General features: G+C 40.0%; 2 protein-coding genes across 8 annotated transcripts in view; both read right to left on the reverse strand.

Moving 5' to 3' along the window:
• LOC128893105 (polypyrimidine tract-binding protein 2) overlaps positions 1–11,596 on the reverse strand; it is a 265,695-nt gene extending 254,099 nt beyond the window's left edge. Inside the window, exon 1 of the mRNA XM_054153910.1 lies at positions 10,822–11,596. The gene's annotated coding sequence lies outside the window, so the exon portion shown is untranslated. The remainder of the gene's footprint in view (positions 1–10,821) is intronic.
• Positions 11,597–13,966: 2,370 nt separating this feature from the next.
• On the reverse strand, positions 13,967–27,205 carry LOC128893100 (endoplasmic reticulum aminopeptidase 1-like). Of its 7 annotated transcripts, none has more exons than XR_008461253.1 (16): positions 26,689–27,205; positions 23,884–24,641; positions 20,351–20,500; positions 20,049–20,134; positions 19,724–19,820; positions 19,414–19,496; positions 18,948–19,153; positions 18,671–18,851; positions 18,046–18,271; positions 17,389–17,951; positions 16,855–17,086; positions 16,103–16,508; positions 15,891–16,033; positions 15,457–15,809; positions 15,001–15,288; positions 13,967–14,655 (listed from the first exon to the last, which is right to left on the reverse strand). XR_008461253.1 is itself a non-coding variant. In XM_054153894.1 (15 exons), exons 2-15 carry the CDS (start codon positions 24,011–24,013, stop codon positions 15,136–15,138), a joined length of 3,006 nt encoding a protein of 1,001 aa, XP_054009869.1. In that variant the 5' UTR covers positions 24,014–24,641; positions 26,689–27,205; the 3' UTR covers positions 13,967–15,135. The 7 variants fall into 7 exon arrangements, 4 of the variants coding, with proteins under 4 accessions (XP_054009869.1, XP_054009868.1, XP_054009871.1 ...); XR_008461251.1 differs by having other exon boundaries at positions 13,967–14,650; positions 14,975–15,288; XR_008461252.1 differs by having other exon boundaries at positions 14,975–15,288.
• Between the last annotated feature and the right edge of the window lie 667 nt (positions 27,206–27,872).

Below are 27,872 nucleotides of genomic sequence, written 5' to 3' on the forward strand. Positions count from 1 at the left end.
GCTAACATCGACTTTGTCATCGCACCTCGAAGACACTCATGGTTGGTTCGCGTTTAGGCGACTGCCAATGCACGGAGCAGCCACTGGACCGTCGAACAAGCCTCCTCGCCGGATAAGCGATTAAAATGCTAATTCTCTCTCTGCTCGTGTCACACCCACGCACAGACACTTCCCTAATTTTAGACCAGTCTTTTTCCTCTTTGTTTTAAATACACTGGATAGATTACGAAGCCCCCTTTAACTCTGCCATAACATTTAACTAAATACAGGGAGTCTGCTCTGTACAAAATGTTTCAGAACAGCCTCATTCACAAGGAACAGTAAAATATCGTTATTTTAAGATTGAAAATCTTTTTATTTTCGAACAGCCGAAATTCATATCCCGTTAGTCGCGAAAAATCATTAAGTATGGTACAGCAGGTGGCGGTTCACGATCAGTTAATTAGTTTAGTTGGTTAGATTTTCAATCTCTTCAACTCTTGCGTGTGCGCCAAGTCTGTACACTTCTTTTTTTAATTTCATTACATGTGTGATCGATCGAGTAACGTGTTTGCATTAAATTTTTTGTAAAAAACGAAATTAATCGTTCCTGTGTTAAATCACCTTCGTATCAAATGCAACGAAATACGACCTAGCTTTTACATTGCACCAAAGAACATTTGTGAAAAGTTTCATAAACGTATCAGATCGAATTGAATTTGATTGTTGAGAGCGTATTAAATTCTCTCTTTGATGAGGAAATTAAAAATTAAAAACGCGTTCACCAAAGATATTCCATATCATCGTGGAGCCCACGAACCGCGATTAAACAAACTAACTTATAAGACAGGATTTTTAATGAAGGAAACTTGTTTGAAAAAATGGCAAATGCTGAAAGCTAAGAAAAAGCAACGGTAAGAATGCTGGATTCCTTTGTAATTCGGTTTATCCTTATCGTATTTCATCGTTCTTTGCTCGAGGGTTTACTTTGTCCCAACATTTTTAATCCACGACGAATTGTTATGAAACGGTGTTATCGTTTCAGTGGACGTTGGAGTTCAGAGAGAAATGCCATGAGCGTAGACGAAACGCGCGCGCGCGCGAATGAAAAATAAAATTTTAACCTGAAAGAAAAAGAGGGGCGGGATTAATATAATAATAATCGCATTCGGCGCCCTTTTATCGTCTGTTCGCGCAGAGCGGCAGAGTAACGAGTACAAGGTTGAAAAACGACGAAAAATGGAGACTGATTTGTTATAAACAAAGCGGTCAGTATGTTCTGAAATTTCGTACGCCAGTACAAACGGAATTGCGACAAATCTACATTTTTAATTGTGCATTGCGTTCAAAGCGTTCACATTGCTGATTTATTTAATGCAGAATAAGGATGACGAAGTTTGTGGAATTTTAGTAATTTCGGTACAATTTCAGAGGTCGCTTCATTACAACATATTCCATATAAATTAGACGATACGATTCTTATTCGAAAACAAAGAGTATATTATTATTTATTAGTATGTTTCGCTTCAGTGTTAGCTAAACTCAATGAATGGGTTATCTACATTTTGAGGACTACGCGTTTAGGGATTAGAAAGAAAACATGAAGCTTTATGAGTGACGCAACACAAGTCCTAAACGAGATTTTCACAAAGCAAAGCGAATTTTTTCCCCGTGCCGAGTGCAACGATTTATCGAGGCTTAAACAATGCCGCCTAGTTTTTCCTAACAAATAGCCTAGCAACTTCCAATCGCCAGGGCAATTATTACTCGTTATTCTTTCTCTAATCCAAATTCCGATAGTCCGCGAATCCGATTTGTGGTGGCGTTTGAACCAGTATTTGCACGTGATCGTGGTATACGAACGTGGCTTAAGTGGAATTTGAAATGATTCTTTTCTTCTTCAACGCTTTTTGAGTGGATTTATGCGTTGGGCACACATTTCGCGCATCTAGTATCGACGATAACACTGTCGATGAGTATCGATAGATTTACCTTGTAAGTCATCGATATTGGCACTTATTCTCGATAGGAAAATCTTCAAAAGACATCTGTGGCCTTTTCAGATAAAGTGGGGACCCTGAAACTGTCAACAATGCATCGTCTACTATGCTTCTTAAAAATCTCCAAACCAATTAAGTTACTTGACTTTTATCAAGGAAGCAATGTACAAGGACTCTGCTTCGAACGAATCCTGTTCGATTGCAATATTTCGGGATTAAAGCTGCCAGCGGATCACTGGTCTCGAAGAATAGTTAGAAAACAACGTCCAGGTGGTAGTTGTTAGAAAGTTTTAATGGTACGGCGCAAGCAACCATTCAACATGAAATATGCAAAAGCGTAAGATTGCATTGGACACACAAAGCGGTACATAATCGGCGGCCTGCGCATTGTTCCGGGCACAATGCAGACGTACACAGAGCGCGATACTGATAAAAGTCGTGAGCGAACAAGAACATCGCTGATGTAGTCTCATGAATTTTTCGGTCCGATTTACGTGACAAAGAAGCGAAAAATAACATTCCACGAGCAATGAAGTCGTCCTCGACGAGATCTGACTTCGTCAAGGAGCTCAAAAATTATGCGCGGAACCGACGCCATAGTGCATAACAGATGGTCCTGCAAATTGTTTCCCCGATTCGAACTCTTCCATTACGCGGCCGAATATTTGTACAAAAAAATTATGATAACCATAGAAATTTAAACAGAAAAAGAAATAAAAAAAAGAAATGTATCACATGATAATCAATTTAATATCTTTAGAAACAAAAATTAAAAGTATAATATAGATTTATAGGCTGATATTGTATTTTATTTTTACTTCACTGTTACATAAAACAAATAAATTTAATTAAACAATTAATTAGATTGTGCGCACTTCGTTTTGCTTTTTCCATTTTTCACGGTACGCTCAGGACCCAATCTTCCATACATTTGAACAATCAACAGGTACGCCAGAAGCAAGTGATCCATTATTATCCGATCGGTAAACGTAAAAAATAACCACACGATAAATACTGTATACATTAAAATATATTACCGCTTGCATAAATAAAACGAGAGATTACCGAAGCGTAAAAAGGGAGTTGGGACTGGAAGAATCAGAATTAAAGTTAATCGATGCGTGCAATCCCATTTATGAAAACATTTCGCAAGAATGAACAACACAGTTATGTTTTTTTAAATAATTCACAACTCTGTTCTTTGTGTGCTTTCCTCATATATGTAAAGGGGTTTTGTTTTAAATTTACATGAAATTATAATACGTATTTCAAACGGACATTAATTGCTGCAATGATCGACGTTTTATTGTATGGTAGAAAGAAAAGTCATTAAAAAATTGGTTATTGCATTTGAAGTAGAGCACGAAAAAGCAGAGAGATGAAAAATGTTACCGAAATCCTGATGATACTGAACAAAAATTGTTGTTCCAGATTTTGTTGAAACGCTGAAATTTGCTTTCTCTTGAAGAATAATATAAAAATAAAAATTCTACCCTTTAGTCCAAGCCACCTACTTGAATGAAATAATAAAAAAAATATAGCATACTAATTTTAAGGCATTCTCTAATTAAATTGAAGAAATCGAAAGCCATAAGATGTCTTAAAAAGCATGTATACGTAACATTATCGAGCAGAAAGAAGGAAGAAAAAAGAAATACAGAGAAATAAATTGTGGGATCAGCCCCCATTGCCAAGAAATTCGCCCTCGGATCCTCGGTTAGACCGGCTCCCAAAAGAAGGAAATATAAGAAAAATTCAATACCTGCCAGCCCGTATTTTGTGCAAACACGACCTTCTGCCTCCCTAGCAACCCTCTGAATTCACCCCAACCCCCGAACTTAGCCACTCACCGAGCAAAGAATCAGACACCAATGTGCACGCCGACCGATCGGCAGATTTATTATTTGCGGACGATTTGTCATTTGCGCGTCGCCTTCGAGTGGTCCTTTGTGTGCCTTCAGGATCGAGATATCGACGCAGCGTCTATTCGAGGTATTCCTTTCACCCTCGAAGCTAGAAACCCTCTCGCGAGGAGGCGAACAATTTTTAGGGATGCATCCTTAACCTCTAAAGTAGACGTAAACGATTTGGTACACGATTTTACAAGAAACATGAAGATGAAAAAGGTTTAGCTGAAGATTTTTAGTGTAGAGAGGCGGAAAAATATCTCGTAATTGTTTAGGAATTAGATTAGTTAGACTAGGTTAATCTACATTTAAGAAGAAGAAGAAGTTTACTCCAGAAAAGGCAAGAATAATGCGTTTTTCGCAGGTGAAAATTTAGACTGGATTAGGTTTCGGTTAGATTGGGTTAACGTGACCTCCTGGGCAACCCGAGACCAGACGTGAATAGTCTGTAGCTGAGGCTATTGGCTGTAACGGGATTTCGCGTCTGAGCAAATGACCGAACCGGCCGGAGCGGAATTTTATTAACGACCGCAGCGTGCCACTGGTTCATGTTTGATGGCTTCCTGACATCGATGCCGGCCACCACTAACTAAAATTGACACACGGTGTCCCATGACGCGTACCCATGGCCGGTCGCGAGACAACTCGTTCTGTCCATCTGACTCTATTAATCCTATTGTCCGTCCTCCTCTTCGTTCGCTCTCCTGCAGCCATCAAGATTTCACGTGTAGCGTGATTTGTCGCTACGGTTTGGCTTCCTTCGAGAAGACACTGAGTAAATTATGAACTGGTCCACGGTATGGACAGATGGGTCGTTTGTGGGTCTCGCGGAGTTTGGAGATCTTGCAGGGGATACATTAAGTTCGCCAAATTGAGAAATCAAACTAGCATTGCCATACAAAACTAGAGAAACTAGAAGCTACAAGGCTCTACTCTTCATTGCAATACTTTGTTCGTTAATTGTTAAGGAGATAAACTTACATCCAACTATTTCATCCTGTAATATCACAAATGTTTGTAATTTTCAACTTAAATATCAAACAACGACCATCTTTCCTCTTTGACGTTAATATAAAGTGACAAGGAAATTGCCTGAATGCTCCCAGTTACAGGATGAAAAAACACCGATAAGGGCTACTCTGAAGTGGCGTTTCGCACAGGTATCGATAATGAAACGATATGGGTTGCTTCGATATGCGGGTTGTAGACATTCCAAGGGAAATTGTGTACAACCTCCCTACCGATGCGTGAAGTTTGATCTGGTGTTCATGTGTGCTATATAAAAGATTCGAGCTGCGCTCAAACAACGCTGCGAGCACACTTTGCGTGGTGGAATGCCTCGCACGCTATCACGATTCGAATATCAGTAACCGGTACAGCGACTCGCTATACCCAGAGCGATGAATTTAGTAGACAAATGGTAGGACGGTAATTTTAACAATACCTGCAAAGGTAGAAAATGAAGAACAGAATAATATAAATACGTTGGACGGAAAGAGTTTTAATTCATCGTGTCTTCTCGTTTGTTTTATCGTGAGATAACCGTACATTAAAAACAAGAATTGCATTTTGAAAACAAATTACATTTTGAGTAATCTATTTGTACATTATTGTACTATACTTTGTTCTTGAAACATGTATACCCTGCAATGGTTCAACGTTAGTTACAAGAACTGTGTGCGCCATCGATACGAACCAATGTATTAATCATTAAGCCAGCAACGTGTACAAATTGCCATCGTATGAACGAACAAAACACCTAATCTGTTCTGCTCTCTACTCACCGGTTGAATTATTAGGCAAAGTAGATGCTTAGAAATTCGTAGCGTCCTTTCGCGGCTTACTGGCACGGTGCCATGGCCTATCAAGCTAAGACATGGTCATTAAATCATAAATATAATTCTACCGTATAACCAACTTGAAGAGCAAGAAGTACTATAACAACAGACGAGCGAATTACCAAAGAGAATACAACAGAGAGTAACGAACAAATACGACGCTTATATTCACATACTTTTGAAGTGACTGGTAACAAACAAAATAATATATTAATTTCAATGCTTGTACTATAAAATCGTTCTTTAGTTGTAATTAAAACATGTATCCAAATCTTGAAAAAATTCTTCAATTTTGGCTACGCTAACTCCTTAAAGTCCGATGATCACTGAACAGTGTTCTTCCACTTCTGGTTAGTTCAATTAGAAGAGGGATGATCATAATATCCAGTCCTCTCTTCATTTCTCGATGCACTCAGGCGGATACTGGCATCTTCTGTTTAACCCCAAGCTCTTGCATCGCACAGAAGATTGTAAATAAAATCCAAGTTTGGAAAACCACTCTCTCGAATTGGGAGCGACTCGCCGCAGAAATGAAGGCGCTCGGATTTCATTGCCGCTCGAAAACAAATAACGTTACTCTGGGCGGAACACTAACAATCGAATCGTTTTAAAACGCGCGGATGGTGTTCGAATAGTTCCCCAGCAATTTTCCACTCCCGTATTTGCCGAGCAATTCGCGCGTGTCCGCGTAACGGATGCCACTCGTAGCTTACAACCGGGCAGGGAATCATCGAAATTATTCGATTACCGAGTCTAGATACTATCGAAAGCTTTTACAACGACAATTCAACGCGAAGGAAAAAGTCGATAACTATCCTGGGACCCGTTTTACAGCTGGAAATCTCAAATAAACAGGGTGTATTAGCTCGTTTGTTCACGCAGCTGAACTTTTTCAACGACTGACACCATAATCGGCCCGCGATTCGTGCGAACCCGCCGTTACACGAATCATGTGATCGCAATTTCGGCCATCGCTCTTGATGCGAGCAAACGTTCGCCTGCAGATGATGAAATCGAGTCGAGTCGAAATCCCTCTGAATGCGGGTGAACATATATGCCATCGACGTGATATAAACTAAGCAGGCCTCGGTTTCTAGGAGATTTCACTTTGCACAGTAAACTTTTATGCTAGATGTTTCAGATGCCCCGACCAGTGCCCACTAGGTTTAAGGCGAGACACCCTGTACACTACACTTTAAAGCCATCAGACATCAAATTACCTTAAAATATAATTACAAATTATCTAAAATATCTTACAACATTAAGAATTATGGTTTAAACCATACTTGTTACCTCGTGTCATCGAACACAGCAGAGTTCATTCGAATTAGGTGTCTTCACCTCCTTTCAAAACTTGGTAGAGTCAAGCCATTTTGGGTCAAGCTGGACACTTCATTTTTGATTACACGACCGTGGTCATTTAGAAAGGGGAGCCGTGACAATAACGCGAAGGGAGGGAGAGAGACGTTTCAATGGCATGAATGCTTGGTAATTGCTACTGGAGGGACATCGTGCTCCATGCCAGGGAACCTCTGTGTCTCCTCGTCCACTGTTTCTCTCTGTCTCGCTAGCTCCCGTATTCGAACGGCCTCTTTCTCCTCCTATCTCCCTTTATCATCGACGAAATTGGCCCCGAAGCTCTGGATGGGTGCATTACCAATGCATCGCTGCGCATCCGTCGATTGAACTTTTTCATGCAGCCTCAAACCAGCCGCGTCCCCCATCGTCGTTCGGCATTTATATCGATGAATACCATGCCGTATCCCAACGTGCACTGACTCGTGTCAATCCCGTCGCATTGATCTTTTTCTCCCTCCCCATTTTTTTTTTAACCGATGGCCATTGCAATTTTTCGATCTGGACCTCCCGTTTCCTTTATTCCCTTACACCGGAGAAACGGCCTGGGCGAGAAAACGAGTCGTTTCACGATGGCGAACGAAAAAAAAAAAGGAAATCAAAAAAAGAGTAACATCCATCGCTTTAAGTGCTCGCTCCCAAGCGAAATGGACGGCGATAATTCGTTGGAAATGGTCGAGGCGAAAATCATTGGGTACGCGCAGTACTTTGAAGTGATTTTGCATGCGTCATTTCTTATACCGTTCGCTAAAAATTACCACTTTTAGAATTTATTTCTTTAAAAAGTAGAACAAGATTAATATAGATTTTCTTGTTATCCTACAAACAATTCTATGGACACTTTATTAGCTATTTATTTATGAAGGCTTTCTTCAAGATAACATCTTGTAATGTTGTCGAATGTATCAAGAAACCCTTCTATTATAATATATCTCGTCGTGTACATTTTTGTTGCACGCGTAGCGCTAGTGTTGACCGCGCGGTCCCGCGCAAAGGAAGTAGAATGCGCTATGCCGAGTCAGACCAAGAATCCTCAGTCATTTAATCTGTAAAGAAGCTAGCTAAAAGCTACCTAGCTAAAATTTTTACCAAGAGGATGATGATTTTTCCAGCATTGCCAACTTCTTCAAGATTCTGTATTCGTACAGATGAATGTATTACATCGCATTAAACTTTTGCTGCAATTTCCAGACGCATCGTTGTTTTCACCACCCGCGACAATGGCTCCGTTATCGTACTCGAAGACACAGAATCGCGTCATGAGAATCGGATCGCGTGAATCTGGTCATTTCCGAGAATCGTCCCTTTTGAGCAGTTGCTCGCAACACGATCGATGTCACGACCATTGAAACGCAATATCGAGCACGAAGATAGGCGGCCTGCTGCCGCCTGCATTCAGCCTCCGCATTTATCAACCAGGCGGCATCATTGCCTGCTACCGATGAATGAAGTTAGACATCTCGACTTCAATAAATGCTACTGGCTGAATATCATTTGGCGAGGCTGAAAAACATGCCGGCCAATAATGGCCTCCTCGAAGCCATTTTCAACGAGAATGTCTTTTTTAAAAGGAAACAAATCATCGACGCGAGCAATGCGTATTCTCGAGTAGCAATTTTCAGTGGAAAATATCTTGGGGTCCATTTTCAAGGCCATTTATAATGCAATTTTTAAAGGTTATTTCTGATGTAACTTTATGTAGTTTATTTATCGATTCATATTGACGTTACGACTCTTGTCGGTGTCGGTGATATGTAAACTATGATAAAAGAAAAGAGAGAAGTTGATTAAACGAAATGTATAAATTAAAACGTTTTTCGTTAAAATAAATAAATGTTCACTCAATTTCATTCCTGGCTGTAAGTCTATGTGAAATATTCTTTAAACTGAATTATAAATATGGAGATAATCGCATCGTGAGATTAAAATGGGTCACAGTGTATACGCATGCGATATCGACCGAGTACTTGCGAGAAGAAGGACGTTACATTGGGATGCCGTGGCACCTATCGACGGATCCTCGAACATCCCAGGACGCAACATTAAACATTAATTCTGTAATTAGTATAATAATAAAATTTACTTGCAAACTGCGGTCTGCATTAATCTAGCATATTTTTCAGTGCAAAAAATAAAAGAGAAGTCACTAAGTTATTCTGAACGCATTCGCTATCTATGATTATCGATCTAAACCTAAGGTGATTAAAAAAAAAATGGTCGTCCAACGTTATCGTGCAACCACCGCCACTTGGACACGATATGCACAGGTTTCCATGCGTCAGACGCATCTAATCCGAATTTCTAATATTTTCTAACGTTAAAGTCAAACTTCCACTGAATTTCCTTAATCTATCACCTACAATTAAACGCTCTATATAACGAGTACACCTTCTTACCGATTACGAAAAAATAGTTTTGAAGGGATCGAGTTACTCTGAATGCGGTAACTATTTATAATCATCGAGGTGGCCCTACAGTGAGTTAAGAACAATGGCAAAATGGTCAAGATATCCACGTCTTGAATGCTGGTCCATGTCGTAACGAAGAGAACGAGGTGTCATCTAATTATCCTATTATCGTTCCCTGCAGCGGGTATGCGAATCGCTGGGTGTCACATGGCTGAATCTATTGGAGGTACAGCGACGCGCTTAACTATCAGGGGTTGGAAACGTCGCGTTAAGTAGCGCCGCGCAGTCCGGTAATAAATTCCAACTTGGCGCGAATCCACGGGTACGTGGACATGTTGCTCTTGTTGCATATCTCGGCGACCAATGAAGTGGCGAAATCTAATTTCGTCGAAAGATCAGCCTCGATGCAGCGAATATAGAGACATCTCTCTGAGCAGAATTATGGATAACTCGGTTAGGCAGTAATTATGTAGTCGACGTACAAGTGGCGAAGGTGGAGGATGGAGGAAGGCAGTGATCGGACAAGGAAATCGCGTTCAATTTTTTCTAGATAGGTACATTTTTAAAGGTCTACACTCTAAGAAAATTTATATTAGAATACATCCTTGAAGTATGTCTTACCACATACGTACGTTTATGTATTGTTTTTTAAGCGTATCTATCTTCGTTGAGTTTCTGACTTGACCCAAACTCGGACACATTTCTCAATCTCGTAGAGTATAAAATACCCCTTTAACATTGTCGAGGGTAGTTTTTCCCTTCCACTTGTTTACCAGGTTTCACAAAAATCAGAGTGTCACGATTAGATGATGATTCTCGTCAGTCTGAATGACACTGCGTTTAAGTTGGAAACGAAGTAACGAAAGCGTTGTTCGATAAATAATTATGAAGGAAAAGCGCGCGTAGTGGGGATATAGCCACGCGGTATATGCCTAGCCGGTCGCGACGCGGCGGGCAGAGTTGCGTGGGCAGTGGCACGCAGAAGCGGAGAGGCTGCGAGTAACGTAGGGTTGCGCACGTGTGCATGCGTGTGCCAGGGTAAACGAAAGTGTGGAAGAGGGTGCAACATGGTAAATAGAGGAAAAAAGAAAAGGCGAGTTTGAAAGAGCGCCTGCTCGAACCTAGCCGCGTGTGTTTAACTCACTCTCTCCCACTTCCGTCGGCCGCAACACCGGTTCACCTCTCTCTGCATGTTGCTCAGATCGATTCCCCTCTTTCTCCCTCGCACCCACGATTTCTCTCCTCATTTCCCTCATCTGCATCCTACCCCTGTCCCTTCGCGAACGTACACACCGCACGCACACCATGATAACACCCATGTGCGACTACTCACCCGTTCATCCTGATGGCAGATCTCCACGTCGACGGTGCCTCCGTTGCCGGTGCTAGGTTAAACGAACTCCCGCGTTCCACGGTCCCCGGTACGTGCAACCGTATTCCAGTCGGTGGTCCACCGACAACACGAGGACTCACCGAAAACAACAGGTTGCATGCGATAGCGGCACAAATATGGCGGCGAAAAAAATGACGGTGCACCCGGCGCGACGAGAACCACGGCTGCTCGCGTCTACACGCGATCCCTGGGGCTTTTGTCTCGTTTCGTGTCTCTTTCCCGATTTCTACGCGTGCAGGTTGCGTGTACGTGTCGAGATTAAGGTAACCTTTTAAGTTGACACGTCCAGCAATGGTGTGGCTGGTATTTTATCTCTTTTTGATTGCTTCTCGACCAAATTGATTCCTCTGTCCTTTGGGCAACGGCGATTTGACAGTCACCGTCGACGAGCACACCGAATCGTACCGCACTCGGATATTGCTGCACTATTATGCCGTCACCGCCTCGATCGACGTAAACGTTCGAAACGATGCGGATTATGGTTCCTCGTGAGGGCACACGCGATTCCTTTTCCAGCGATGCACCACGAGAAGGGAAACTCGTGCGTGTGACAGTTAGACGGAGAGAAAGAAAAAGGAGATCCGGGCGAACACTGGTCAGACGCACGCTAAATCATCCTCGCGAACGATAGAAGACACTCGCTGCCACTTTTGGCCTGATAGAATTTCGCGAGACAGATGCACTGTGTCTGGTGCAGCCAGTTGGGTATGCTCTCGCCACCTTGCGAAACTTGGGTGCACTTGTTCGAAGAACTGCAGCTTGGGACGGTTAGGTGGTCTGTATCGTTTGATTTGCGTTAGGCCTGAGTTAGGAGCTTCCTTATCGTTTCAATGACATCGATTAAAACAGAATATAATGTCAGCGCTCCTGACGGTATCGTTTGAAACAGCAAAAAATATTCTCAGAGTTACCTACATATTAACAATTTTCTAAATTTTCATCGTAGTTACAGGTGTAGGATAAACAAACAATTTTATGGGAGTTAGTGTCTCAAAGACCAAAGTCACCAATAATTTCAGATGCTTCCAGTCATATACAAGACAATTGAAAATTTTTCAATAAATTCTTTGACACGTGTACGTTCATATATCGCTAAAGACTCCAAGATCGAAAAATGTTGTTTTAAAGGTTGAAAAGGGTTACAAAGTATTACTACCAATGAACCATGTTCAAAGTACTTTAAACATATAATATATTCATTTGTATGCTTGTACATATCTCGTATTTATTTGATACAACAAAATATCTATGAGAACAGTACAGTAAAGAACAGTGTACAACATACAGTATTCCCCTGAAAGGTGTCTGCTAGCGATCGGCGATGGATGTTTAGTGATATAACAGTTTCGGCAGACCAAACATCTTTCAAGTAATTACTGTATAATCATATCAATAATTCATTCATAATTTCGAGATGCAAGACAGCCTCATTCTCTTAAGTCGTAACGGTATCGGGTTGTGATTGCATAAAATACATGTAGGTATGTACTCTTCTTGATTACTCTGATGTCCAGTCTTTCGGTAGAACTTTTGCATCGGTTTATCCCGCATCTAGTGGGCTAGATTTACATTCAAATCGCTTTAGATTTGAAAAGAAATATGTCATATTATTCGTATTCGATGTTATCTGTAACACCTCAATATGAGCTTTTCTCTAATACTGTTAGACCTTCGTATAGTAACACAACAAAGTATTATTGACCAATTATCATGAGAAAGGGAAAACTATCGGCTAGTCGTAAACGATTTCTCACGACAATCTTACGCAATTACAAACAGATCTTTAAAGGAACGTGACAATCTGTGTGATTCTTGTCTTGAAACGAAAGCAAGGAGAGAGTTGCATATTACTTCTTAAACGAGTAGATTCGGATATTATACGTTGTAAAGTAGGCCAATCGGTTAAACCGGCAAACCAGGCGCCTCCACATACATCACGGAGCGATTTTGTTCATTAAATCTTTAACAAGAGAGAATATCCGTTAGTGAAAAAATATCCTATTTACACGTAAGGTATCTAGTTGTGCGTCGATTCATTAATTCGCCGTTGGAGTGTATCAAAATCTACTTAAAGGGTTAATAAAAGATTCGTGCAGCCGTTATTTACAGAATTGTCCGATTTCAGATGTAAACATGCGTGTATAATTTCGGCTGGAAGATTCGAAATATGGTAAAAATTGACGAATTTACAAAGAAATTTGATCCGTCGGAGGATGAAGTTATCGGCTCGATCGAATACACGTGAAAAGTGGCGTAAACCTCGAAAAGAATTCTACTTCCCCAAGGGAAATTCAAGTTGCAAGCATCGTCGGCAGTTTGTCGGTAGATCATGTATAAATATCGATCGAGTACTCTGTACTCTAGCGTGAGAGCTAATCGTGATGGTGAATGTTTCTTTTCTCTGAGTGGTTCGTTTTTTAATGAGAGCGATGGCAACACTCGAGGTTCGATATTCGTGAGATTCGGCAGACTACTACTATGTATCATAGAAACAGCAAGATGACAGAGAAGCAAAAAAATAGCTCTCAGAAAATAATAATCTAAACGCGATAGCTCGACATATTTTGCATTACCAACAGAAATTTTATTTCTGTGTCTAGAAGATCGTGTTCGCTAAATTAACTTTTCGAATCCTTTTGTGATACTTGTCCGCTATATCGTTGCAACTTTATTGTCAATTGATAATTAGAAGAACCGAGAAAGCAACTTTGCCGAAATCGCACGAATATTTTTTACCCAAGGCCAGTTCAAACATGGCATTAATGTGTCTTATCTGCATCTAGATACCTTTTGTAATACATCCGATCACACAGGGCACACAACTCTCTTACGCTAATATGTACACACCATACAAAGCATCACAAGATTACATACATAAATTTATACACTTTTTCATAATAAAATATCCGATTCTCTATTATGTTACTTCACACGGAGAATGATCAGCTCCACGCGAGACGTGTCCCGCGCCTCCAGCAATCTGCAGCAACATTAATACATAATAGACGGTACATCAATCTGTTGCGATTATTTTGAGGGCGTACAATCCTCGGAAGATGTTTCCTTCTTCTTCTTCTTCTTCTTCTTCTTTTCTTTTTTTTTTCTTTATTCGAGACCACTTTCTGTTTGTGTGATTAGTATTTCTCGAGAGGAATCAGTTGAGAGACCAGAATTCCGTTTGACCAAGACTCGGCCGATTTAACCTGTCAAACTTCCCTAACGTTGATATGCTACTTTTAATAACTGACCGTTTGCACAATCGACTTTGGGCATTTTCTATCATAACTTGATTAACTCTAACGCAATTTATCGTCGTTTCCTGATTTTATATACAGCAAATCACACTGTGTGCCTTAGGAGCAACCAAAGAACTTTTAGGTACTGTATTTGCAATGATTCGATATCGATGACCAAATATTTTTAATCGCTCGATTTTCTGTGACTGTACAATTGATATTTATCATCGCATATAATTATTAAAGAAATGAAAATTTGGTTGTGTACAAACTACGTTACGGCTACTCCTTCTACAGACCATATTGCTGATTCGTGGCATACGTAAGTAGCATTTCTTCTTCAATGTTCAGCAGGCCCATTTCATTCTGTTTAATTAATGTACTGGATGGATCAGAAATGGAGCTTGGGTATCACGCGGAGACGACTATGGTCACTCCTTGTAATAAAGTACAGTATATTTGGGAGACTAAGGTGGCAACGTTATCTTTTCCTGCATCGTTGGCCCGTTTTCCGGAAAACGCTGGGTTACCGACTATCCTAGGAACAACGTTGTCTCTTTTCTCTCTATAATTTCTTTCTTTATACATAGTAGTCCAATTTGCACGCACTGCGTGCATAGAAAATAAATACTTTCGAAAGTGCGTATAAATCGGTATATAATGTGTTACATACAAACAATTCGGCTCTGTTTTGATGCGTCGAAAGATTCTTTCCAGCTGGCAACTTTTTTGACAATTTTTCGCGAGATTAATACGTTTTTTTCCACGATGAAAATAATCTTTCGACGCGCGTGGCGGAAATGGGTCGTTTTTGATCTGCGAATTATATCTAAGTGGTAAATAAATGATTCAATTACCTCGTGTGTAGTAACGAAAATCTTACTTTTTCGTGGGATGCATCACGTGACCGTTGCGGGTATCATACCTCGATAAAAACCATTAGAAAAGTAAACATTGTCACGGAATGACTGAATGATAATTTCGCGTCATTTTTGTCCCATTCCCGGCGAGCAAGGGGTTAACTCGTGTACCCGAAATAGTTTATTAACCATCGGTCAACGACTTCAGCGTTCTCTTTCACCCAATGTATATTAAACTTGATTGTTTCTAGGCTTTGTTCTAATGCTCGTTTTCCACTTCCGACATCTACTTTCTTAAAGAACTCCGACACCTAAGGTACCACATCAAACATATTATTAGACCGAAAACGTTGCCAACATATTTTTGAAATAACGCGAAAAATAGTATCGCGTCACTTGATTTTCTTTGCACTTTTGTCAATTAAGTAACGGCATCGATTAATCTGTGGATAAAAGTTAAACAACTACTTTCAACTTACTTCGTGGTAATCGTACTCTGTGAAGAAATCAGAAATGACGACAGATATTAGTCCACCCATTGTAAGGGATCCGTTTCCGAATAGAGCATGTATTTCCGGCCAATACGCTTTCAGATGGCGCCAAGCGAGAAACTGACCGTCGACGTTGCTAGCAACGGAGGCTATAACAGTTTCGACGTCTTGCGATCTCACAATATCTCGGTTTAACGAATGTAGAAGGTAACGCTGTAGCAACCAACTATCCGTCGTCGCTCCAAGCGCTTGCAACATTATCCTTTTTTCACTAGGTACTTGAGTTTTTTGATAATACTCCCAACAATAGTCCCATTCTTTCTCACCACCAACTTTGATTCCTGTGTACAGACGTATCTGATACTTTACTTTACTTTAAGGAAAGGAAGAAAGGAACGATACATATCGTTACATATCGTTACCTGCAACGTATACGACGTCCCGTATGTAAGGTGCGATTGTATCGCCTCTCGACATCCAATTCTGAAAACGGTATTTCGCTTGATTCACAACCTCGGGCAGGTTTACAGACACCGCTGATTGAAGCACGGCAATTCTCAGAAGTCTATAAACGAAAATATAATAACAAACGAAAAATGACAATATTTTCCCCTTGTTTTAAATAGACACCCACTTTTTTAAATGAGATCCTTCGTCTCCCCAACTGACGGAGCTTACAACCGGCGTCAACAATTTTTTGAAGAATGTAACGTATCTCTTGTATCCGGGACTTCCGCTTAATCTTCCTTTCCAGGAGTGTAAGTATCCGAGAGCCGTTGCCCATGGTATGTAATCCGTTTCCTTTAGAAGATAAAGTGACAACTCGAGAGGTATGGTGGCGTTTAGCTCACCTGCCTCGCAAAGTGTAAACACATCGTCGATAAGATTAGCACGGTCCGCCGGACTGAATTTCGTGTGATCGTTCTTCAAAGTTTCAAGGATCGCCGACCACATTTCCATAGGATAGGTTACACGGTAAAATCCATTTTGATTCACGTTGCATTTTATGTATTCGACGTCGTTAGGTATCTCGAATGTTACTAAAAATACGTGATACTCTTATCATATAAAGCGTAACAGAATTAATATATTATCAGCCAATAATATCATTCGTCTATATAAATCAATTATTTGTGGAACTTGTTCCAAATTATTAGTGAATTATTCTTCGATCAAATGTAATATGAACATCGACTTTAATTACTTGGACGTCTAACGTATTTTTCTATTAGTCTGAAGTAAATGATAACTAAGCCTTAGTAAACATTGATAAAGAGAAGGAAATTATTGACCAATAATTACAGAGATAGCGAACGTTTGTTTAATCATTAGAGCACTGCAGAAAGCACTGCAAAAAGATTTCGTTATAATTGTCCTATATGTTACCATCGGTTAAATTCATCCACACGTTGTGAAGGTTGCGCGGTTCTCTGTCTGTGTAGTAGGTCAACGGGACGTACCACTTGTAGTCAAAGGGCGATTTTGGTTGTAACGATTCTGTATCATTTTCTTTTGGCGAGATTAAGAATCTTTTCTGGGTTGCCGTGATTGTGTTTCCATCACGTGTAATCGTGATTAGTGGAAAACCCATCTGCTGGGTCCACGTATCCATGATAGCCTGCCAACACATATTTTCGTTAAACACTGGGACTTACTACCGCGATAAACTCGTTAAATAATAATACTATTTCAATTTTAGGGCTAGAGAAAAGTTTTCAATAGGAATAGCATATTTTCAATGGTAACATTGCGAGGTACAATTTCTTTTTTTTTTTTTTTTACATGGATGCGACAAGGACACGTTAAAGTCCTTGTATAAAAAAAATCATAATAATTGTGTAGGAAGAGGTTAGTTGAAAAGCAATTTTTTATAGGTATTATAGATAAAAAGAGCCACGCGTTGTCTACGTTAATACGTACCTTCACGTCAAAAGTGTGGTTTGCATGCTTGGTGAAAACTGCCCAAAGGTCGTTCGTGTCGGCGTTCCTATACGCGTGGATGTTCAAGTACTCGTTCAATCCACTTTTGAGAACGTCTTCACAGAGAAAACCTTCGAGCATGTTGAGAATGGAAGCTCCTTTACTGTAACTGATTTCGTCGAAAATGGCTTCTATTTCGTTAGGATCTTTCACGGATACACTTATGGGGTGGCTGGTGGTTAAAGCATCGAGATGTAAAGCTGGTTGAGTCTTGTCTAAAATAAACTGACCCATCATGCTCCATTCGGGTGAGATGTGATTTACTCCTTTGTATTCGAAGAAACTGGCTGCTCCTTCGTTTAACCAGAGATCATTCCACCATTTCATAGTGACCAGGTTGCCGAACCATTGATGGGCTATTTCGTGGGCCACAACCACCGCCACCCATTCGTGGGCTTTCGTTGACGTCTCTTTCGGATCATAGAGTATAGACGTTTCTCGATAGGTGATTAGGCCCCAATTTTCCATTGCCCCAGCAGCAAAGTCAGGAATAGCTATCAAGTCTGGTGAAAGACAATGAAATCAACGATTTATTGGTATAATAAATGTTTTAAATTATACCATTAATTTAATATAGAACTGAATTTTATTAGATACCTTGCTTGGGCAATGGATAATGGACTCCGAAAAAAGCTTCAAAGTAATCCATTGTACGAGCAGCAGTGTTTACAGCATATCCGGCCTGCGAAAGCATAGCCTCCGCAGCGTAAACGCTTACAGTGATGTTCCTCTTTGTCGATACGAACACCCGCTTGAAATCGCACACCACAAAAGCCACCAAGTACGTTGACATTTCAACAGACTCTTGGAAGTCGTCGCGAAGCTGAGAATATTTCATTTGGCATGAATTAGTTGGTCGTTAATTTATTTGTCGAGGTAAAAATAACAACGCGCAATAATTAGCGCATTGTACGCGTGATTGCTCATTTCAATCTTTACACACAATTAACAAAACTTTGAAATTATTATTATCAAGTTCTGACTACAGCAACGTATTGCTCATAGTTCCCGCCAGAAATGACATTCTAGTTCCTACCTTGCGTGCTGTGCGTTACGATACAACACCGTAACTGTTAAATGACCAGTGGTAATTTTAACTGGAAATATATTTCTCGTGTAAAAAATATTTGAAAATTTTCTTCGGTCTAGTCAAGAGAACGCAACCTAACGCAAACCTAATCCCTTAATAAAATTGTAGCGCATATACATGTTTCGTACTCACAAGTCCCGTTCCCATGTAAAATCCCGCGTCTTCGGTGTTCATGACAGGCATATTACATAACGCAATATGAAACCTATCCCTGAATATCGAAAGTTTAAATTTAGCTTTGAATTGTGGTTCATCAAAGCATGGAAACGCTGAACGTGCGTATGTCGGTTCAAAGTGAGTAGTAGCCAAGTACCTAAAGTTGAAACATGTTCGGTCAGAAGCTTTTTCAAAACGAAGCTACGCCTTGTGTTATTTTGCAAACAGAAAATTATTACAGTTTCAGAGTGACCTCTTTTCTCCTTCTCGGGTAACGTAGCTGCTAAGATAGAATCCTTCGAGCTCACTCGTGAGATTCGAGATGAACCTTAGGTGTACCGAGTAGTATCCCTTTTTTCGAAATTTACTTTCCTCCAGTTCTAAGTATAGTTGCTGGTGTTTCGGGTATTCTAGGAGCTTTGCAATTTTTAATCTATGGCCTTTGCGGTCTTGAACCATCTGGAAAGCAAATTTCAAATTGTTCATTGTAAATTTTATACGTTGTAAACGTGTACGAAGCGTAATAAGTATATGAATGTATGTACAGCTATGTCCCAATTTACGGTATAACCTAAATAATTCTTTTCAATATGGCGTCGCAAGCAAGGACCACATCTATTATTCCAACAGCCGATAAGTAACCCCATTCGCGCATCGATTCAATCGAACAACTTCTAACGTTGTTTAAATTTTTTCAAATAATTTTCGGAAACACTTACTTTTTCATTTATTGTCAAATTTTTGCTATGGAAGACTATATAATTGGTCTCTTTATCGACATAGAACTCGATTGTGACCTGACCTGGAAAATAATAATTCAAAATTATTTCCATTGCATCTACATTTTGATACTACTTACAGGTTGACAATGATACATAAGACAAAAGTAATTTCTCCTTAAAAAATGTTTATTTTCCAATTTGAAAATAATGTTTATTTCTCTCAATGGAATTTCTTTTTTTTTCTTTTTTTTTTTGTTAAGCAAAGTTACCACTTAACAAAGTTATTAATAAAGCAAAAATCTATTACCTTTTACTTCTAAGGTGGTAAGATTTGGATGGATGTTGATGATGTACCTGGTTGGATGCGCAAACTTAGGTAGTCTGACATTATTCCAAGGGAACACCTGAAATTTCATCCTCCAGATTAGTATAAATGTTATACTGTTTAAATAAAAAGCATAGAGAATCTCTTATTATTTGTTATCTTTCACAATCTCTGTGATTAGCCCCCTGTGCTATTTAACTGTAGCAAAAATGACGTTGATATCTTCATTAATTTCCGAGAAAACAGCTTGTCACTCTTTATACGGAACACACAGTATATCCAACAAAACAAACATAAATGAACGTACCTCTCCATTAGTCGCAAGAGGCACACTGCTTTTCTCATCGTCCTCGATTTCCAGGTTGGCTGGCTTCTCTCCAGCACAGGGGCAGTCTGCAAAAATTAAATGCAAAAACATTGAAACGCAAGTATGATTTTTGTAAAAAACGAATAATAATGAAAATTATAGATTCAAGAAATGTATGTAAATAGCAATGTTATTCTTAACCCTTTGTTGTCCAGAATTTATAATATTTGTCGATCTTCGGTCGACATAGAACAACAAAATAACAGGTTAATGTAGAGTTAAAGTAAATGATTCAAAAGTACCATTCTGTGGTCCCGCGAAGGCAATGATGAGTGATACAGCGAATAAGATCGCAAATACAACGGTGACGATGCAGAGAGCCCTTTTCTGAGAACACACAACTCCATTGTGCTCATAAATACTACGTTTGTGCAATCCTGTGTTGCTATCTCCTGGAACAAAGGGTCTCCTGGAGAATGATCAGTGTATATCAGGTGTACACATATTTGTATTACATGAACGGATATATGTACATTCTGAATTTGTACGAATTTCTTTTTTTATTAATATATATTATTTTACTTCTAAGTTGTTCTCAATTAACTTAAACAGTCATGTACAATGTGACCTATATAATTTTAATATATATGGTATTATTTATACTCTGATTTTATAGTCAGTATTTAAAATTAATTTATTTTATATAGGTGTTTTGGTCAGATAAAAAAACAACACTTCCGAGTTCTAAAATTATTTAAAGGTCGTGTCACTAGATGTGTTGCTCCTATATGTCAATATAAAATATTATACAAAAGTTGATCGTGTTATTACTATATAACGATAACGTAAACGAAAAATGAAGTAAATTTCTTCGTTATTTTCTACTCAGTCAGCTTGTAATATTTTATTTCGTGACATCCAATATGTCAACACAAAATATTACACACAAGTTCATTGTGTTATCATTGTATAACGTAAACAAGATGCGACACACTCCAATTGCTATTAATAAAGCCTCGATAGTTTGACCCAAGAACAATAACACAAGACACATGTACATAGGTGGGGAAATAAGCGGGTTAGCCTGCTTTAATTTGAAAGATCAAAAGCGTCTCTCTTATTGATCGTACCCACGTGCTTCTCGTATAGTCTATTCGCAGCCCGGAGGGTTGTAAGTGGGCCATCTGGTCGAACGATTCCACAAGAAAATGAGAGAATCATGTGCAGGGGAAAAAGAGAAGGAAACGCAAGAAGTAACCCAAAAGACACACGGAAGAAAAGAAAAAATGGGCCACGCGAAAAGACACCGGAGAAAAATTCGGTCGAGAAGAGGAGAACAGGACAATGAGGTGAATAAGAAAGGGGCAGCAGGAAAATGAAGTCAAGGAGAGCAAACATCAGGGCATCGAAGTTGAGAAGAGAAATGTTCCATGGAAAGCAAAGTCAGGTGCAGAGAAAAACAAAAAAGAAAAAATGATGTCAAGTAGGGAGAAGAGCGGGGAAATGATGTCAAGAAGGGAAAATCCAAGCTCGAGTGAAGCACTAGGGGCTAACGTTAAATAGGTCAGAGTCGACAGCGGGAGACCTCGAATAATTTAACCTGCCCCTTCCAAATTATCTCACCTGTCAAAAAAGCAACGTCATCCACATCTTGCTCGCTCATCGCGAACCGATTCGGCGGTGGTCTCCGACGAACGATTTCTTTTACCTGACCGTCGTCCGTAGCATATAAGATTTTGATTAGGGGCTCTCTCTGCTCAGCCAGAATTTCAGCTGCCGTGCTTGTGGCTACCTGCTCCGTCTAGTTACTTTCCCTGGCAGAACCTATCTGTGCCAAGGTCAATGAATCGCCCAGGAGGATTCACGGACTCGCCTGCGTCCAACCCTTAATCGAACCCTTATCGAAGCCTTCGTGCTTTGTTTCCCCTCGTTGGAACTTGGTGGCTCGTTCAACGTTTGATCGGCGGAACAGAGCTTGATCGAGGACTTACGGCAACGGCGGTTTCAAGAGCACCGATCACCAGCACAAACAGGGGCACGGGCACAGGCACGAGCACCAACAGGAGCACGAGCACGACCACTGCCACGACCACTGCCACGATCACAATCACAACCACGACCACGACCAGCTCCACGAGCACGAGCAGAAGCAGGAACTCGACGACTCTGGACAACGTGGCACAAAGACTCACAAAGACACCGAACAGCTGGACAATGCCGACAAGTCTGTAACCCGCGACGTGCCTTGACATTTCATTAGCATTGAAGGGTAGATATAGCGACTGCAGAGTCAGGCAGACATGGCGACTTTCCAAACCCCTTGGCGGTGAGTCGCTTCACGGGGGTGGATTCGCAACCCTCGCCACACCGTGCTACGTCTCGCCTCGCCTTGCAGCGGAGGTGGTTGGCTTCACTGTGGCGCCATCCGTGACCCACTCTTTGCAATCGCTGCACCCTCCAATTCCTACTTCCGTTTCCTCATTGGGGTTGGTAAGAAAATTTTCTACCCGATTATTATACTTTTGCGGTTTTTATAGAGTGTAGAAATTCCTTCCGTGCCTTTACATTCATCCGTTTATGACTGCAGTTTGAGTAAACATTTACTCATCATCTTGTTACGTTGAATTATCAGCCTTCCAAAATCTCAATCTGATTTCACATCGATTACGATATGATATAGATTACGAAAAATCTATACGTAACCTAAGTCTCAATCTGACGGACGTTACGATTTATCTATACATTCCAAGTTGAATGGTCCACGAAATATTAGGTGTAGGAATTAATTTTGCGTCTTTATATAATTATTTATAACTCTAGTTTAAATAGAAATATTTCCTGGCCTGATTTGTTGGATACCAACGAAGATATCACTTCATTTCTCGGTTTCGTTATTGTTATACAGAAAAAAAAAGTGAACAGCGATTTAACAACTTGTGTCCAGGGTTAGTCTTTTTGTACCATTTGACTAGCATTAATAATAACGTATACCTCGTCCCCGTGTTGACCTACTCTCCTCTAGAAGCAGCAAATATGTGATGATTAAATAATAAGGAGTGCGGAATAGGGTGATATAAAATCGATATTTTTCATAAAAAAATTCGTATACGTATATAAAAATGTAACGAATGTACCGTCAAGATTGAAATTAGTCGTTTCTTAGTATTTCTCAAGGTTTGTACATTATTTTTTATGCACGCTAGTATTATATTTTACAATCGAGTAGGGTAACCGCGTAAACATTTCCGGATCGGTCAAGTTTGTACACGTTATTTCTGTGGGTATTAATTTCGAGTCTGATCAATATCTATACAATAGGGGCATTTATAAATATCTGAACTTTTGAACTACTGACCTCTGCTGTTCCAGCGTAGGTTTGTTTCCGTCACAGAAACCTGTCTGATTTTCAATTGAAACTATCCTAACACCCCTTTGTGTAGCTTACAAAAATATGTAGCTTTTTTCGTGTGACGGTCCCTTATAGGAGGGAAGGCACTTTTTTTTATTAAAGTTTTATAGTGGAATCGATCAAGTTGAATGAAAATATTTACTGTATCAATATAATCTCTTTGGGCCCAAAAGAAGAGACGATGGCACATTCGGTACCGTCCCTAGGGCCGCGTTCAATGGCGGTTGCGTACTTCTATTGTACAATGTACATACACATGGATGGACACTATTCTGCACTTTAGCATAGACGCAGGGAATCCAATACTACTGGGTGTCTTTTTCGGATTTTTCCAAGAATAAATACCTCAGAGTGATTTCGTATTTCTCTTTTCTTGAGGGGAGAGGTAATTAAACGTACTTGTTTCATAAGTGGAGTTTAACTCACCTAAATTCGCTAGCACCTCGGTAGTGTTGGCGGTTTCGTTTTGCCCGGGACTTCTTGAACTCCAGGTTCTACCTAGAGGCTCCATTCTGATCGCCTCGCTGCTCTCCTTCATACACGGCCCTCCTGGCATTCTGCTTCTACCCTTTCGTGTGTGTTTTTATCCGGTAAACTCGAATCCCTATTTCTCGTGACTGGATGAACATTAAATTCTTCAACGTTGACGCTGTCTTAGTACGGCACACTTTTCAGTCCCTCTTTCTTTTTTCTTTTTTTTATTCACGTGCATCAACTACTTGGAAGATTGTCGTACGACACGCAAGTTTCGTTCAATGGTTTGTCGAAAACTTTCATTATTTTACGCGGTAATACCTTTCTCGGTGCTATCTAATTTATTTTTATGTAGACGGATATCACAAAAGGCGAGAAATTCTGTGTCAATGGTCCCCGTCGAGATACGTTAATGGGCGAAGTAAACAAACGTAGCTCACAGCTGATAGAAAACGTCTTTCGTTGCATTATTCATATAAATGTCGCAGTCGATAGGATTGGTGCGTTAATTATAAAATGGTGTACCAACTACAAGTTCGTAAATCGTGGCTAGTTAAAAAAGGAATTTAACAGTACGTGTTGGTTATATTTTGAACAATTACGCGTTATTTATTTATGCAAACGACTAATTGTGGCTTTCTCCTACTTCAGTCATCGGCGCTGCGTTACTAACTCTCTTGTAAAGTACTTTCTCGTTCCAGATATTGTACCTGAAATAAAATATCACCTGACGTGCATTCGATAAAGATACAAGAAATTATTTGGAAACTGCTAATTTCAGTTTTTATGCCATTGTTTACTTTAATACGTCGCAACTATTGCACTTTTAATAGTTTCAAAAAAATGTTTTCTTACAGTATGAATAATATAGTTTATTCATCGGCTGTAATATACATATACAGTTTTCTACTTCAAGGTGGTAGTGTAACAATGTGTATAAAAAGTTATGGATTTTATTGGATTTATAATTATCCCACATGGTGAGCAGACATATAGGTCAGTGTAATTGAATATGTTCCACGGCGTTATTTTTGTAACATCGGCAAACAAGTTAATTATACGTGCCTTAATTTTTCTGGGATGTACGTCAGCTCATTTAAAGACTTTAAATACTTGGTATAAAAAGAAAAGTAAGTTGCATCGACACACAAAATTACTTAAACTCGAAAATGCGATTGTATCGGTTTTAGATAACAGTAATTGTTCCTAAAACGGTATTCGTTTGTTACGAACCATACCTTCATGTAAGCGATGGCAATTAGGTGGCAAACGTGCCAGATTTAGCACGCCAAAGATCGCCGGCGACACGCCAAAAAATTTAATGGGTTTGTTTGTTTTCATTTTGTATCAATGGAGTCATTGATAGCACTTTGAAACTTATAAAACGAACGAATTTGAGTAATTAATTTTTATATATGAGTTTAGATTATCGAATATGATCAAAACAATTGAAGAAAATTATTGCTCAAGTCTATAATTTTGTAATATTAATTATCGATGCATCTCACGATTAGTATGCATCTTTCTGACATACTGGAATATTTGTCTGGCATGCTGGCTCTAACGTCATTCGTAAATACCACGTTGCGTAAGGAAAAGTAGAGGATAGAAACAAACGAAGGCTACGAAGAAAATTATCTTTAATGTTCGGATGTTTTCTGCAATAAGCACGTTCAGACACGTCTAAAATTATACTTTACTGACTAAGGAATGCATAATAAATTGTTTAGAAGTAAATGTTTTTAAATTATAGAGTATCGAGCTCAAATATTTTCCCAGACGTCTCGGGCCGCAGAAATGAAAAATACTGTACTGAATCAAATTAGTCGCTTCATTCAGTCACGCTTAGAGAACCTTATTGTCGTTATTTGGCGAGCCCCTCGCATCTGCGAGACTATCGCACGACATAACAGGAAATGATTAGAGTGACGATAGCGAATTGCGAATATAGTTGGAACGATACTTAGATCGAGCAAGTACTTAAGGAGGGGAAACCACATTACGAGCATTAAGTGTCGAGTATTAAGTGTCTCGTGGGATATTTTCTTTTATGGAAAAGAATTTATGTTTTCATAACTTTGGAAGTATTTTAGGCTTGTTTCAGGATAGTTTTGGCAATTTTTTTAATTCACTTCTCACAAAAAATCTTTAAACTATGGCGTTTTATTAAAAAAAAATGTTGTTTTCAAATATTTACCCTTTGTTTATTCATTTCTCAGAAATGTAATATTTGTAATCTTGATCAATTTTGCTGGTGGTCTTTTATAATTATCGATGTATCCTTTGAACGTAGGATTCGTAGACTCGTAGACTCGTAGACTTTATCTTTCTTTGACAAACGAAAAAGATTTTCAACAAAGGAACAGAAGCAACGCACAACTTTCTCTACGATTCTCTAGTTCTTCGTGCTATTATATATAGGTGACAGATTTGTGTGCGCGTGTGGTACACGACCGTCGTGATAGAACGTTGACCCTGCCCAGTCTCGCGGTCGCGAAATGCCTCCGAATGAACGAACATAGCCAAACAAAAAAAGTACCATTTCAACGTAGATCTATCACGTGTAAAAATAAACTACTCCCCTCCTCATAAGCACTCTTGAATTCAAGTCTCTTCGATCACCTCATACCGACTTCAAATAAATGAATAAGTAATCAAATTGAACGAAAAAAATTGAGAAATAAAAATAAAATTATCGATACAGTGCGAATAAGGTTGGAAGAAGGACGGGGGCGTATATAAATTGGAAAAACTGACCTTCGTTGTTTTTTGACTGTTGCCTCCCAGCGAAGGAGCGGAGCAAACTCGAGGAGCCGGTGCCTCGCTGAGCCTACTCAAACATCGCGTCGGACCGGGCGAAGTGAAAACGGCGAGTCGTATCGGTTCTCGCGGTTGCACCAGCCGCGGTTGCATCGCCGTCGACTAATTAAACTTCACGGATCCGAGGTACGAGAGGCTGGGCTTTTCTCGAACGTGGAGAACCACCACCGTCGATGTAAGCGGTCGAACGGTGAGAATGGCACTGAGGGGAGTTTGAGAATCGAGCGTGGCTGAATTTCCGGACGCAGGGAGGCGCGGCGGTCAGAATCAGCCACAGGTTGCGCCCGCCTCGTTCACGCAGCCGGGGCATCTTGGCTGATCGCGAAAAGGGGAGGACACCCCTGTCGAAGCGACAGAAAGAGAAATCGATTAACTTAACATCTAGAGCCGTGCACGCTCTTATTCGACAGCCTGGACTAACGCGATTTCGATCGCTTTTCCTCGACCCTTTCACCCAACGGAGTACTACACCCCCAATTTCTCTGTGACAAACATTCAGAATGTTGTTCCAATTGTTCAATCTTTCTATAATATTCAAATAGAATATTCGAATTACCAAACCCTTTAGTAATTTCTTTAAATAATATTCGAATTGTCAAAGCCTTAAATAATATTTCAATTGGTACATTCAGATTGCTAAATCCTTCAATAATCTTCCGATTGCTAAAAGCTCCGGTCACTCAGCGTCTAGTCTATTGCGACCGCTACCGGGATCCACCCCACGGTAGACCACAGTTTCCATACCGTCACCACTTTCTTGTGTATATAATGAATATATCGAATTACAAAATTCCCAGATCTAACCCAGTCCAATCCTACCGCTGCTGGGAGGTGAGTCACCTCCTCGGTAGACCACAGTCACCAATGCTTCCTATGTGAGAGTATGAGCAGCCTATTGAGCACAGTTTGAAGAATAGAACCTGTGTCTACTGTTCTCGAAATTGGAACAAGAAGAATAGGCTCTTGCCGCTCAGTAGTTTCTAACTAAGGAAAAAAAAAATTGTGGTGGAATGTGCTGGAACACCAAGGAGCCAGTGACGTACCGAGGGTGGAGGGTAGCTGCAGATTGGGGTCTCAGTCATCTCTTGAGAAGGAAATCAGCGAGACCTGTGGCCCAACAG

The sequence above is a fragment of the Hylaeus anthracinus genome, unplaced genomic scaffold, assembly GCF_026225885.1.
Source record: "Hylaeus anthracinus isolate JK02 unplaced genomic scaffold, UHH_iyHylAnth1.0_haploid 2, whole genome shotgun sequence".
NCBI classification, from domain to species: Eukaryota; Metazoa; Arthropoda; class Insecta; order Hymenoptera; family Colletidae; genus Hylaeus; species Hylaeus anthracinus.